The following is a 15,000-nucleotide window of genomic DNA, read 5'->3' as shown; positions in this document are numbered from 1 at the left end:
AACTTAAAACTTACGATAGAAAACGTTCAGTAAAATCTAAAAGCTTCATATTAATAATACAAAAAAACAAACATTGGAATTAGCCTCCATGTTTTTATATGATTGACATTGACAATTTTTCATTTTATTATATAATTTCACAAGCCAAATTATCTTGCTGTTTTAAATGTGTTATTCGCTTTCCCCTGCTAACTTTAAGGCCTTATCATTTTTATTTTATTGTTTTATAGGCCTATTTTTACTGTTTTTATCGTTTTATTTGTGTTCCCCTGCCACTAACTATAATGCCTTCGTATTGTTTCGTCCGGACCGGTCTTAAATACCCTTTTTAGCTGAAATAATAACATTTATAGTTTTTTTTTTTTCTTGTTGATTTCTTACCGTTTTGAGTCTCGGAGAAATAGGAGCTTCTGTCGTAAGTCGCTCTTCTGTTTGATTGACAGGTCGGGCCGTTAAAATCCGTCTGAGGAGAAAAATACAAAAACATTTAGACATTAGGATTTTACAATGTTGAAAAGTGACATTTGGTCTTTTATTAGACAGTTGTAGAGAAAACCCGAAGTACAGGTCTAAATATACAGCACTCGGAAAAATGGAAAATTTATTTATGACCAAATGTTTTAAAAATGGGGGAGGGGGGGGGGGGATAAACATCATAGGCCATGGGCAAAAAAAATACATTAGAAAACTGTAGCTATAGGAGTATATCATAGTTATTAGTATAGTAAAACATGATATGCTTATTTCTTATTTTTCCCATTATCATTTCAAATCATATTTTGTTGGTCCGAATACTTGTTTCGTTTTATATCTCTTTTCTCAGCAATGTTTTCATTTTTTTTCTACCTGTATTATCCTTTGTATTTTTTTAAAAACGAAAAAAAAAAAGGAAAATAGCAACAAATACATGGGCTCAAACACCTATTGGCCTGTTTTGTTTAACACACAACTAATGACATCAAACGAAATGCGTTTAGTTTTTTCTGACAACTGTAAATTACGGCACTGAATTACAGATATTAACGAAGCTGTGTTGAACGGGTTTTAAACTATAGTCTTCAAAATATTCAGCTCTTTCCGTAAAGATGTTTCAGTGATATTGTTTGAACATAAAAACACTGAACTTTGTCTTTTTAATTGTATGCCTTTTTAATTTTTGTCTTTCTTTTTCGTTAATTTTATTTCTTTACCTTATTGTATTTTGGAGAAACTCATTGAAATACGCGACCACCGTCCCTCTTATAAAAATTAATTTGAACCAAAACTATTAAAAAAAATCTAAACACACACACACACGCACACACACACACACACACACACACACACACACACACACACACACACACACACACACACACACACACCCCTTTCCCCTTCTCCATCTATCAACCCCTTCACTCACCATGCCATCGGAGCAGTTGGACCGAGGGCTTGACGCATCTGAATCCCCGCTGTAGTGCTCCATCACCGGGTAGAAACTATCGTCTTGCCCGCCTCCTCCTCCACCTCCACTGCCACCCCTCAGCAGTGACTGTAGCGACTCTATATAACTGATAGCATTGCGCAGGATCTCAACTTTGGGCAGCCGTTGATTTGGGTTCGCGGACGTGCATCTTTTCAGCGTTTCAAAGGCGTCGTTCACTTTGCTAAGGCGCCTTCTCTCTCTCATTGTAGCGGCTTTTCGTCTGTCTGCGTTGGTGGTTTTGCGCTTGCAGGCCTTGCACGCCCACAGCAGGCACCGGCCGGCTTGATGGTGCCCGCTCGGCGCCCTCACGTGCTGGTCGTCATCATGGTGGTTGTGACGTAACGAGGAAGAGGAGGATGAGACGGAGGAAGGAGAGGGAGAGGGAGAGAGGGAGGATGATTCTTCTGGTTTTAAGAGGCCGAGATTGTGGTTGTGACCCCCAACGTGACCGACCAAACGCGGGTCCAAGTCCTCGAAGAAATGCATGTCGCTTGTGTTGAAACATGGGTCGTCGTAGAAGTCGTCTGCGCCAGGCATTGGGAAGGAGATATCCGACAACTCCATGGTTACAGACCCAAAAATACACCCCAAAATAAGGCAAAGAAGAAAAATCCAAGAAGTTCTATATATTACTAACTTTCTCGTCTTCAAACTGAAAACAAAATTTCTACAGGGAAGTAAGACGTAGAACAAGAAAATTGGGATTTTTTTTCCTAAGAGGGGAATGTTTTCTGTCCTGTCACAAACTGTTCTGTGCTCTCAGCTGTTTGACCTGGATCGCTTTATACACTGGACATGCGCAGTAGGGCGGGGTCCGAAACGTGTCGTCACATGTAGTTAAGCCAATGAGCGTGGAGCAAGGAGGGGTTTTACAACTTCACGGTTATTAGTGTACAGTTACGGTTACCCCCCCGACACACACACACACACACACACACACACACACACACACACACACACACACACACACACACACACACACACACACACACACACACACTGACAGAGCAGTAATAGTGGGGGCTATAGGCAAAGCGGGGGAAGTTAATTCACAAAAGACACATGAAGTGTTTTAACCATTTTTAGACTATTTCTGTGTCGTTTTAGGCCTTTTTCTTTCATTATCATATTATTCTGTATATAGTACGTGTCTAACAATGTAGTTTTATTGTAAAGTTAACTGGGTTTAGTTGTGATAAAATGTGGAATTTAAAAAAACGATGTATTGTTAGTGATAGAAGGAGAGACTTTTGACTTTACTTTTTCAAATGTTGAGGCCTAATTTAAAAGGCCCAAAGTATTCATAATACATTTAACAAAATACAGATATAGTCAAATGAATGAGGAATTTCGTTTTGTTATTAATCAGATTGGCTTTTATAAGAGAAAGGAGCAAAAAAAGTATAGTTTCTACATATGTTTTTCAAAGCAGGACACAAAATTCAAAGTGTGTCCTGTTAGATAATGAACTATAATGATTTAAAAAAAAAGAGTTGATGCAGTTGGTCATGTATTAATCTTGCATACAGCTGACAATGACCCAAATACATAAAACTGAAGTATGGATACCATGAAGGTAAATTGAATATGTTTGGGAATTTTTTGGTAGACAAAGGGCCTATCTGTGTACATGTTGGTTTCTGTAAACTTCTTTCATTGCTAGAATTTAAAGTGAGCTAACAAAATGAAATAAAAAAATTGTCTTGCTTATCTTCTGTTAATAATGCTAGAGAAGCTTAAACTAAAAGTGAATATCGTTAGCCTAATAGCATAATTGCCTAAATCATATTTACTCTACTCCACTTTTACTCTACATCTACTCTACATCTACTTCTCGTTAGCCTAATAGCATAATTGCCTAAGAAGTCATATTTTAAGGGTTATAGAGTAGGGTAACGTAGATGTAGAGTAGAGCAGGTGTTGATTAAAAGTACAGTAGAGTAAATATGATTTAAGCAATTATGCTATGAGGCTAACGATTTATTCTCTATAAGTCTTGTCTATAAATTTTTAAAAAATTACAGAAATAAACTCCACTAAGCCTTTGACTAGAATGTTGTTGATGACTCTGTGGTCTGACGTCCAATCAAATGTCTGTGGTCTGACGTCCAATCAAAAGTGAGAATTTAAGGGAAACCAAAACTGGAAATAAATCAATAAACACTTTTTCTATTTTTTCGAGTGTTTATTGAAGTTAATAAATACTCCAGACATGAGTCAGATGTCCGGTTTTCACACGGCATCACGTTACATTTCTAAACTCAACCTAACGCCATGTTTAAAGAGAGTAAAGTGTTTCGCAGTATTTACTCACACACACACACACACACACACACACACACACACACACACACACACACACACCATTTGAATGCTTGTGGATGGACTTTTTTTTTCTGCAGGAAAGTGTGAACACAGTCATCAAGTTAAATGTCATTCACTTTATATATAGACGGACAAATTCCTCTTTCTCCTACAATAGCTTCCATTAGGATACATCTCCATCCAAGCTGTGTGTTTGTGTGTTTGTGTGTTTGTGTGTGTGTGTGTGTGTGTGTGTGTGTGTGTGTGTGTGTGTGTGTGTGTGTGTGTGTGTGTGTGTGTGTGTGTGTGTGTGTGTGTGTGTGTGTGTGTGTGTGTGTGTGTGTGTGTGTGGTTGGTGTGTGTGTGTGTGTGTGGTTGGTGTGTGTGTGTGTGTGTGGTTGGTGTGTGTGTGTGTGTGGCAATGGTGACATTATGGCCCAAAATCGTTTTTTGTAGTAACAACACAAAAAAATGGTGAAAAAACAAGTAATCTAACTACATGAATCACTCTGAAAACGTGAATCTATTTGAACTTTCATTCACTACTGCAAAACTGAGTCAAAATACTAGTTTAATTACACATACATTCACTACTCCACAACACTATCCCTGCGTTCCAAATCACATACTTTTTTCTTTTTACTACACTACATACTAAAGAACAGAAGAGTTTTAAGGCCAGAGACAGGAGAGAAAAAAAATTAGATAAGGAAGATTTTTTTTTTCATTATGTCGAGAAATGTCAAGAATAAAGACGAATGCTATTGGAGTTAGTGGGGCATTTATGTCTTTTCAGCATACTACAATTGACTTTCATGTATTAGGACATCCTAAATCTTTTTCTGGCATACTAAATAGTAGGGATTGGAACGCAGGGACTGTTTTTTTTTTTTACCAGTTTCACCATAGTACACGCAGTACACCTATATTGCCAAAGGAGGGCCCTAGAGAGCAAATTCTGCATCAAAAACTGCCAGCACCACCAGTGACTGTGTAGCTGCCATTCAGACCTGACAGATGGTCTGAAGCCTGTGTGTGTGTGTGTGTGTGTGTGTGTGTGTGTGTGTGTGTGTGTGTGTGTGTGTGTGTGTGTGTGTGTGTGTGTGTGTGTGTGTGTGTGTGTGTGTGTGTGTGTGTGTGTGTGTGTGTGTGGGTGGATGCTTTAAGTGTTTGAGAAAATATTCTAACCCTCTACTCAACGGATTATCACTTATTACTGCAAAAATGATTGGCAGGTCTTTCAATAAGGATCTCCTGAGCCACGACAACAACTAGATTAAGCTGTCAATGTTTTCCTTTTCCTTTGCTTTTAAAGGCTAGTTAAAGACCTACTTCACCGTTGGAAATAAGAAGGTGTATTGAACTCTGAGATCCTATGTAGTATAAATGTGCAAGAAGTTTAGAAATGTGTTCATCCTAGCCTGAGAAAAGACAGAAAGAGTGTTTTATGGTCTCACTGTCTAACCCTACATTTTACCATAATATGTTGGGTTATAGGATCAACAGGACAGCTGGGCCAAGGGAAGACTGAGGGAAGAAAAACCTAATTCATTATATTATAATAGCGATTTCATAATGATAGAACGCCGGTTCCGTGCGGGTGAAGTATTCCTTAAAGGCCTACTTTATGATTTTGTGATGTCACAGTAAGTGAAATGTAGGGTTAGACAGTGAGACCATAAAACAGTCTTTCTGCCTTTTCTCAGGCTAGGATGAACCAATTTCAATTTCATTTGCACATTTATACTTCATAGGATCTCAGAATTCAATACACCTTCATATTCCCACCGGTGATGTAGGCCTTTAAGGTGTGTTTATACAAGGGTTACAAGTCTAAATGTGAAGGAATTTTACATCTAGAAGTCAATGTTTTTTACAAATTTGCTTTATGTTGATTTACCTTTTACTTTACATGGTCAAAAAATGCTGAATATTGGGGCGCTCCGGTGGTGTAGTGGATAGAGCGTGTACCATATTGGTTCCGGCCTTTCGTTGCAGTGGTCACGGGTTCAAATCCGACCAGTGGACCTTTACTGCAGGTCATCCCCCCTCTCTCTCTCTCTCTCTCTCTGTCTCCCCATTTCAACTCTGCACTGTCTAATAAAGCTTGAAAATGCCAAAAAATTATCTTAAAAAAAAAATATATTTATCATAATGTATCTCTCAAAATCAAGGTGCCAATTTTGGGAGAAAAAAATGTATGGCAATTTATTTTTATTTTTTTTCAATTTTATTTCAAAAGATAAAACTTTCTGGACAACTTTTAAACACGTCAAATATCAAATTTTTCTCTATAAAATCAGCAGCTGTCGGCTACACATGTTACAAAACCTTATAGAACTGTCTTACATAGTGCACAGCAAACACAACATTGGGTTTTTTAGAACAATCACAAAAACAAACCTTAGCAGAGAGTGCATTCAAACACAAATCTACTTCACACAACCTACTAAACACATCATGGCTCATTTTGAAACGCCAACATAAGTCACAGAACAAGAATATATGAATGTGCTGAATAAACACACAGATAAACAGCAATGTATTAAATAAAAACAATTTAACAAGAAAAATGCAACTAGGCAATTTGAACTTGAAACACAGGCCCTTAAAACTCCCTCTGAGGAAACCTAGCTTTGGCTTAATGTATAAAAATACAGAAAGGAGAACCATTTCTAACCTCGCTTATCAAACTAACCCTCTCTTTCCATTGAGACAGACGCATTTGAAGCAAATCCCTCAAAGCGTTCTTTGATATTTTGCGTTCACAAGAATGGGCCTGTATACATACAGACGGCCGAAAAACATAAAAAGATAATAAGAAAATAATCTCTATTATATCAAACTAGACTCTTTGATTGTTAAAAGTGTGTTTTTGTGCCAAATTTGACGAAAATCCCTCAAAGCGTTCTTGACATATTGCACAAGAATGGGCCGTCTACATACTTACTACAACAAAACAAAACAGAAGATGGGAGTACCATTTATAATCTCTATATCAAACTAGACCTCTCTTTAGATTGTAAAAGGTGTGTGTGTGTGTGTGTGTGTGTGTGTGTGTGTGTGTGTGTGTGTGTGTGTGTGTGTGTGTGTGTGTGTGTGTGTGTGTGTGTGTGTGTGTGTGTGTGTGTGTGTGTGTGTGTGTGTGTGTGTGTGTGTGTGTGTGTGTGTGTGTGTGTGTGTGTGTGTGTGTGTGCGTGTGTGTGTGTTTTATCTGCTCAACTCTTCCTGCAGCTCGTTCAGTATAAACTCCCCTAGCCCTGTTGTTGTTAGCTCGTCGCTACATCCCAGTCTCCGTCCATTAGTTATGACATCACCCACTAGCTTCAGTCTGTCAAAGCGAGGCGACAGGTAGTTTCCCTTGACGACGCTGGCGTTGTGAGGGTCTCCATGGCTACGGGCCAGTTGGGTTAACTCGACCAAGGCAGCGATCTCCTCCTTTAACTGGAGGAGGAAGAGGTCTAGAGCAGGTAGCACGCCACAAACAGACTCGTAGACGGGTTTCTGAAATACACATAGACACAAACATGGGAACAATGAGGTTTAGTGGAGCTTTAATGATGACCTACTTTAATTTGTAGACCATCTAAAACTATAGTGCGTAGCTTCTGTCGCCCCTCATGAGGAATTCTGAGTAATAACAACAACAACACTGTCGGTGCATCTACATGAGGTAAAGCCTTCAGTGATGGCTCATGGATTTTATACCTTCTGCTGTACGTCCAGGTTTTTTTCTTATAGCAGTAGAATCAACAACTGAAACATTTCTTGGGCTCTTCTTGGGGATTTTTCTGAGCTCCTGCACCAGTGTCAGAGGAGGGGGGGGGGGGGACACCAGTTTGTAAATGCTGCCATACTGAGAAATACAGAGAGAGATTTGTGGAGCTGATAATAGGCTTAATCAACTTTGTGTCAACTCGTTTGGCGACGGTTTGAATGTAACTGACATTCATTTATATTCAAAAAATTACGCACTATATTAGCACAATCAACACTGAAGTGTACACACACACACACACACACACACACACGCACACACACACACACACTATTTTGTGAAGAAATATTTTGGTGTCATTTTTCTGAGACACTTGATAGATGGATAACAAGACGTCCCAACGTGCCGCTGACTGGACAAAAAAACGATTTTACACGAATCATAAACTTGGGACATACATACAGTCACACACACACACACACACACACACACACACACACACACACACACACACACACACACACACACACACTGCCAAAGCCACCAATACTGTGTACCATCTGGTAAGGCCATCAGCTACACAGTACCTCTGCTCCAGCATTAATCTCGCCAATTTTCCGGAACTTCGAGAAAGGGAAATGTAAAACCATGACTGGCTTTAGGCCAGAACCAAAGGGGGCAAGTCTCCAGGGCTTTAACCCCTACACACACACACACACACACACACACACACACACACACACACACACACACACACACACACACACACACACACACACACACACACACACATATAAACTTGGGACACACACACACACACACACCACCGTCCTATCACTGACGTCCACCCACAAATGAAGAGCTTCGTTCCAAAATGAGATCTCTACCAGTTTGGAAAGAGGAAAAAAAGAAGCACACACACACACACCTACACACACACACACACACACCTACACACACACACACACACACACGTTTGTACGGCTATACTTGTGAGGAAATTCATTGACATAATACATTCCCTAGCCCCTTACCCTAACCCTAACCATCAAAACTAATTCATACCTGAACCTTAAAACCTAGTGTTAACCCTCAAACAGCCCTTTAAAGGCCTGTCCCAAAGTGAGAACCAGACAAAATGTCCTCACTCTTATAGACTAAAACTCAAAATCAGTACACACACACACACACACACACACACACACACACACACACACACACACACACACACACACACACACACACAGAGATAGTGAAGACACCTGCTCTGACAAAAATGAAAGATAGCACAGAAGGAAAAATAAATCTTGGTGAAGGCACATTTCTGGAGAGTAAAACGAGACCACTGTTACAGACTGTAGCTTCTCTGTCTCACAGATACAGTTCAGATCGTAAATTAAAAGACCCACAACTCGGCTCTGTTAGGGGCTGATCGGCAGCCCCTTCCCCCACTCGGGTGAGGGGTTCTTGGGCCAACAAATGCTCTTGACCCTGACCCCCTAACTCACTTCTGGAAGGATCTGTGAATGACTTATGTTAGAGTCTGTTCACCACTCGCATACTGACAAAGCACTTTTACTTTAAGAGCTGCACTTAAGCTTAACATACTTGTGCATACTTATACACCCACAAGATGTCCTTACTAAAGCAGCTAGCTTTCAAATATTTTTGAAACAGTCTCATTTTTCCTCTGGTGATCATAAATCATCAGCTATTTTTATATAGTTTTTCTTACTGACTTTGTCATGGGTACGCTTACCCAGGAACAACAGCTAGCGTAGTAAAAACACTACCGCTTTTGTCCAAAGGGGGCGCTAGAATTAACAAAAAACAGAGAGTTCCTCAGAGCACATTCAAGCTTAACTTGTTCATACTTATTCCTCTATTACAGAAAATAATTGTGTCGCTTCTAAGCCAATAACTGTATCCGACAACTGGATTAACTGTTTACTTACTTCAAGATTTTATTTTTTTTAAGTGTAAAGATCTTTTGGCATTTTTTCTTTATTAGACAGTTTGTAAAGACAGAGATGAAATGTGTCAGAGAGGGGAATGACATGCAGAGAACGACCCGGGCTGGATTCTAACCCGGGTCTGCTGTGAAGAGGACAGACAGACAGACAGACAGACAGAGAGGGGAATGACATGCAGAGAACGACCCGGGCTGGATTCTAACCCGGGTCTGCTGTGAAGAGGACTGAGACTCTATGGGGGGACGCTCTAACCATTACTTCAAGATTTTTTTACCAAACATGTTCAACTTAACCCTCTAATGCAAATATTATAGTTTTTCATTGAGACAGATATTTTGTCCAATGCTTTGCTACATGTTTGTAGTCGAGGACGAGTCAAACCCAGAATAGACCAGTGTGAATCCAACATTAGTCTTTTAGGGTGGTAGGATGGCCTAGAGGAAAGGTGGCTGACCAGTAACCATGAGGTCTCTGGTTCCTCCTCCCAGTAACCATGAGGTCTCTGGTTCCTCCTTCCAGTAACCATGAGGTTGCTGGTTCCCCCCAGTAACCATGAGGTCACTGGTTCCTCCTCCCAGTAACCATGAGGTCTCTGGTTCCTCCCAGTAACCATGAGGTCTCTGGTTCCTCCTCCCAGTAACCATGAGGTCTCTGGTTCCTCCTCTCAGTAACCATGAGGTCTCTGGTTCCTCCTCCCAGTAACCATGAGGTCTCTGGTTCCTCCTCCCAGTAACCATGAGGTCTCTGGTTCCTCCTCCCAGTAACCATGAGGTCTCTGGTTCCTCCCAGTAACCATGAGGTCTCAGGTTCCTCCTCTCAGTAACCACGAGGTCTCTGGTTCCTCCCAGTAACCATGAAGTTTCTGGTTCCTCCTCCCAGTAACCATGAGGTCTCTGGTTCCTCCTCCCAGTAGCCATGAGGTCTCAGGTTCCTCCTCTCAGTAACCATGAGATCTCTGGTTCCTCCTCCCAGTAACCATGAGGTCTCTGGTTCCTCCCAGTAACCATGAGGTTTCTGGTTCCTCCTCCCAGTAACCATGAGGTCTCTGGTTCCTCCTCCCAGTAGCCATGAGGTCTCAGGTTCCTCCTCTCAGTAACCATGAGATCTCTGGTTCCTCCTCCCAGTAACCATGAGGTCTCTGGTTCCTCCCAGTAACCATGAGGTCTCTGGTTCCTCCTCCCAGTAACCATGAGGTCTCTGGTTGGATCCCCGGCACCGGACAAGCGGGTGTTAGTAGTAAAACTAGTGGAGTGTGGGAACTTGAGTGGGGATATGAAGAATAGACAAATTTCAATGTAACCGTTGACTAATAAAGTAACTTAATTAAATAACTAAACCGTGACCAAAACCAAACCGAAAATCCAACACTAGTCCTTTTGGTAGTGTTACGGTCTGTTCACACCAAAAGCGATGCTTGCGATGAAAATTTGCATATTTAAATTAGGAAACCATTAGTTTAGGCGCGATGGAGCGTTTGGTGCGATGAAGCGGACTGATGGAAGCGCTTCTAAATCAATTAAACCTAAAAAACAACTGTAGAAATCTAGTAAAATAGTTATTTTTTTTTCTTTTTTTCTTTACCTTTATTTATACAGGTAAATCCCATTGAGACCGAAGACTCTTTTGCAAGGGAGACCTGTTTTCCTTTCCCACGTTACCATTCACACACACATTCATACACCGATAGCAGCAGCTAACTATCGACATTCACACAAGGCAACGTGGGTTAAGTGTCTTGCCCAAGGACACAACAACTATGACACAGGTGGCAGGGCGGGGATCGAACCTCCAACCCTTTGATCATTGGCCGACCCGCTCTACCAACTGAGCCACAGTCGCCCCAAAAGTATAATAAAAACATCTTGGTTTAACATCGTACCTGGACGTCCTTGCCACAGCAGTGTCCGCCCCTCTGCCCCAGATACCCCCCCATGTCCTGGGCCTCTTGCTCCTGCTTCTCACCCTCCTGCTGGAAGAACAGAGCCACGCGCTGCAACGCCACGTCATCACGCTCAAACACACGCGCCTGTAGACGGGTAAAACAACGGTTATACATACGTGACACAATAAAGGCATAATTAAGAAAAGAAAATCACCATACTCCACATCGTAAAATTAACAAACATAACATGAAGGTTTAGATAATCCAGTCAGTGTTAATACACAGCCTAGGCTCTGTAAACTTTGTTATCTCACCAGTTTACAGAGCCTTGGCTGTGTATTGACACTGTTTTTTTTTCAGTGTACACACAATACAGGTAGTGGATCATGAGGAGATATTCACTGATTTTGACAAAGTTATTTTGACAAGAAGATTTCTCCAGAATCACTGACTACACCTTTAAAGGCCTACTTCACCGGTTTGAATATGAAGGTGTATTGAATTTTTTTTTTAACCCTATATTTCTCTTTCTGTGATGTCACGAGAAAGAGAAATATAGGGTTAAAAAAAACACTCTTTCTGCCTTTTCTCAGGCTAGGATGAACCGGTTTCAATTTTTTTCGCACATTTATACTACATAGGATCTCAGAATTCAATACACCTTCATATTCAAACCGGTGAAGTAGACCTTTAAGTAACAGTACTTACATCCACTACTACAAGCAAGAGGTCATATTTAAAACCTCATGTAGCCTATAGATCCAGGCAACAATACAATAATCAATTTGTATGAATTTTTAGAAAATCACTTTCTTTGGTTTGTTGCCAATAAGAAAAAATAATAATAATTTGTCATTCGTTGTAAGCTATACTTAACTTAGTGGTCTAATGTGTTCTACTTGTCAACATGCTATGTCTTTACTATAGCATATACGTCATCAAACCTCCGTAATACTGGATGAGTGAGTGAATAAAATAAATAAATAAAGGGATATGTCACTTGTTGTAGGCTACTTTTTAAAATATTGCCTTCAATAGTTAATGTCTAGCCCTCTATAATACGAATGGATGGGTGAGTGAGTGAGTTTTCCTACCAGCGCTTGCAGCCGGTAGGCACCGTCCCACAGCAGCCCGTTCACGCCGCACAGAGCCTCCTCTACGGCGGCCTGCAGGTTGTGTCTCGCCCCGCTGGTGCCCACGGAGCTCCGGTGCGCTGTACACACAGGCAGGCTGCTCTTCAACCTCTTCTCTGCGGGCTCAGCCATCGCAAAACCCGGGTAGACCTACACTCCTCGAACTCACGCTAGTCCTGGGAGAATGCACCGCCCTTATAATCAATCAAATAATCAAAAATATATTGTAGGACTATTTTTTAAGCGCTTTTCTTGAGACTCTGACACAATAACACACAGTGGAGTGGAGGTGAAACACTGGTTAGTAAACTCGACACCTGCCTTGTGATAACAGCGGGCTTCCGTAGCCTATAATAATAGCCCCGATAAATAAAAGTGCGAATATTCTTCCAGCCAGGCTCAAGCCGATCTGACCGTCAACAGAGGATAAATTTAGCCTAGAAAGATCAACTGTTTCCCGGTCAGCTGTCCAAGTTCATCCGGTGTAACCCTGGATATCAAAGCTGCTTCAAGCCACTGACTGACAACTAAAGTTATATAAGAGATGTATAATCACAGCAACAACGTTAGTGCTGCGTGACTGCGGTGATAGACTGATGGAGGCAATATATATATATAGCCTATATACTTTTTTTAATGAAAAGCCTACTAACCCTGAGTTTATAGACAAAACTTTTTTTTTTTTTCAAACTCAGAGGATAATAATGGAGCAGATATGTGCTAAAATCTTTCAATTTGTGATACAAGCGTGAGGAAAAATTGGCATGAGCATTCTCTCCATGGGTGACATGACAAGAAAAATGTCCGAGACAATGTAATGATGGAGGCAATATTATTTGACTGTTTTTAAGTTTTAATTTATGGAGTTATTTAAATTTTTTCAACTTATGAAACCAATTTTTGTTCGGATGCAACTCAACAGCATATATTACTTTATTTTGTTAACACAGAGAGTAACTGCTCAGTATTTTCTGTAGACTCATATTGAGCTCTTTATCAATATTTCTATTATCTTTATTCTATTATTTGTCATATGCATGTCAAAAAGTACAGCAGCAGTCATTGGCAGGGGCTTCATGCCAGATACAATTCTAGAGGGGCACATTTAGAGAAGGGAGACCATGTCGTTTTTCAGAAAAATATATGCCAAAAAATTTTTAGATATATATATTCAATGGATACATTTTTTGAATTATAATATTGTGCTTGATTGCAACATGTGAGTGAATGCACTGAGTCCCTTTTCTCTTCTTGTTGTAAACTATATCAACACAGATAATTTGATTAGACTCAAATTTGGAAAGCCACACAATTCTATTCCCCACTTATCCCATCGTTTAGCTGACCGTCATTAGTTTGAAGACCCCCCCTGGATCTGCAGAGATGGGTGAGTGACAGAGGGGCTGGCTTCTCCCCAGGGTGTGTGTGTGTGTGTGTGTGTGTGTGTGTGTCTGCGTGTGCGTGTGCGTGTGTGTGTGTGTGTGTGTGTGTGTGTGTGTGTGTGTGTGTGTGTGTGTGTGTGTGTGTGTGTGTGTGTGTGTGTGTGTGTGTGTGTGTGTGTGTGTGTGTGTGTGTGTGTGTGTGTGTGTGTGTGTGTGTGTGTGTGTGTGTGTGTGTGTGTGTGTGTGTGTGTGTGTGTGTGAACCCCAGGGTCAGCAGGACCCCACACCCTTGACCCGACCCTCAGACACTCAGTCAGTAATCACCTGAACTGGACCTCAGTGTGAGAGAATACAGGCACAATGCAAGAGGTGTGTGTGTGTGTGTGTGTGTGTGTGTGTGTGTGTGTGTGTGTGTGTGTGTGTGTGTGTGTGTGTGTGTGTGTGTGTGTGTGTGTGTGTGTGTGTGTGTGTGTGTGTGTGTGTGTGTGTGTGTGTGTGTGTGTGTGTGTGTGTGTGTGTGTGTGTGTGTGTGTGTGTGTGCGCGTTCCTGTGCTCTCGGGCAATGCAACTGTTTGCAAAGTTTTTGAAAACAGATGTATATATTTCCTTTTTGACACTTATTTGATAGTGAAGGACAGAGTCAAAAATTTGAGAGAGAGAGAGAGAGAGAGAGAGAGAGAGAGAGAGAGAGAGAGAGAGAGAGAGAGAGAGAGAGAGAGAGAGAGAGAGAGAGAGAGAGAGAGAGAGAGAGAGAGAGAGAGAGAGAGAGAGAGAGAGAGAGAGAGAGAGAGAGAGAGAGAGAGAGAGAGAGAGAGAGAGAGAGAGAGAGAGAGAGAGAGAGAGAGAGAGAGAGAGAGAGAGAGAGAGACGGCCCGGTCAGAATCGAACCTGTGTCAGTTGCTTGTGTAAAACCATCATTCACAGGGTGACTGTGTCTCAGGTGGTAGAGCGGGTCGGCCAATGATCGAAGGGTTGGCGGTTCGATTCCCGCCCTGCCACTTGTGTCATGGTTGTTGTGTCCTCCGCCCTGCCACTTGTGTCATGGTTGTTGTGTCCTTGGGCAAGACACTTCACCCACCTTGCCTCGTGTGAATGTGTATGACTGCTGTATGTTTGAGGTGGTGGTCGGAGGGGCCGTATGGC

The 15,000-nt window shown here is 41.3% G+C and overlaps 3 protein-coding genes across 3 annotated transcripts in view; all 3 read right to left on the bottom strand.

Annotated features, from left to right (window-relative positions):
• The window catches only part of myod1 (myogenic differentiation 1), a gene marked incomplete at its 5' end in the record, with an annotated part of 4,087 nt that extends 2,058 nt beyond the window's left edge, over positions 1–2,029 (bottom strand). The window contains 2 exons of the mRNA XM_080028152.1: positions 382–463; positions 1,403–2,029. Coding sequence (XP_079884278.1) covers positions 382–463; positions 1,403–2,029 — 709 coding nt within the window. The remainder of the gene's footprint in view (positions 1–381; positions 464–1,402) is intronic.
• LOC307250690 (protein NLRC3-like) overlaps positions 1–15,000 on the bottom strand; it is a 439,475-nt gene that overhangs the window by 195,963 nt on the left and 228,512 nt on the right. The gene's annotated exons all lie outside the window — the stretch shown is intronic.
• Positions 6,980–12,732, bottom strand: LOC307251146 (ferritin, middle subunit; the record flags this gene model as incomplete). Its single annotated transcript, XM_080028467.1, has 3 exons — positions 12,437–12,732; positions 11,340–11,486; positions 6,980–7,273 (listed from the first exon to the last, which is right to left on the bottom strand). The coding sequence occupies exons 1-3, from the start codon at positions 12,605–12,607 to the stop codon at positions 6,980–6,982; spliced, it is 612 nt and encodes a 203-aa protein (XP_079884593.1). The 5' UTR covers positions 12,608–12,732.

The sequence above is a fragment of the Ammodytes marinus genome, assembly GCF_949987685.1.
Source record: "Ammodytes marinus genome assembly, chromosome: 5".
Taxonomy (NCBI): Eukaryota; Metazoa; Chordata; class Actinopteri; order Uranoscopiformes; family Ammodytidae; genus Ammodytes; species Ammodytes marinus.
The sequence above is the reverse complement of the archived record's forward strand: the minus strand, read 5'-3'. Positions and strand labels throughout refer to the sequence as shown.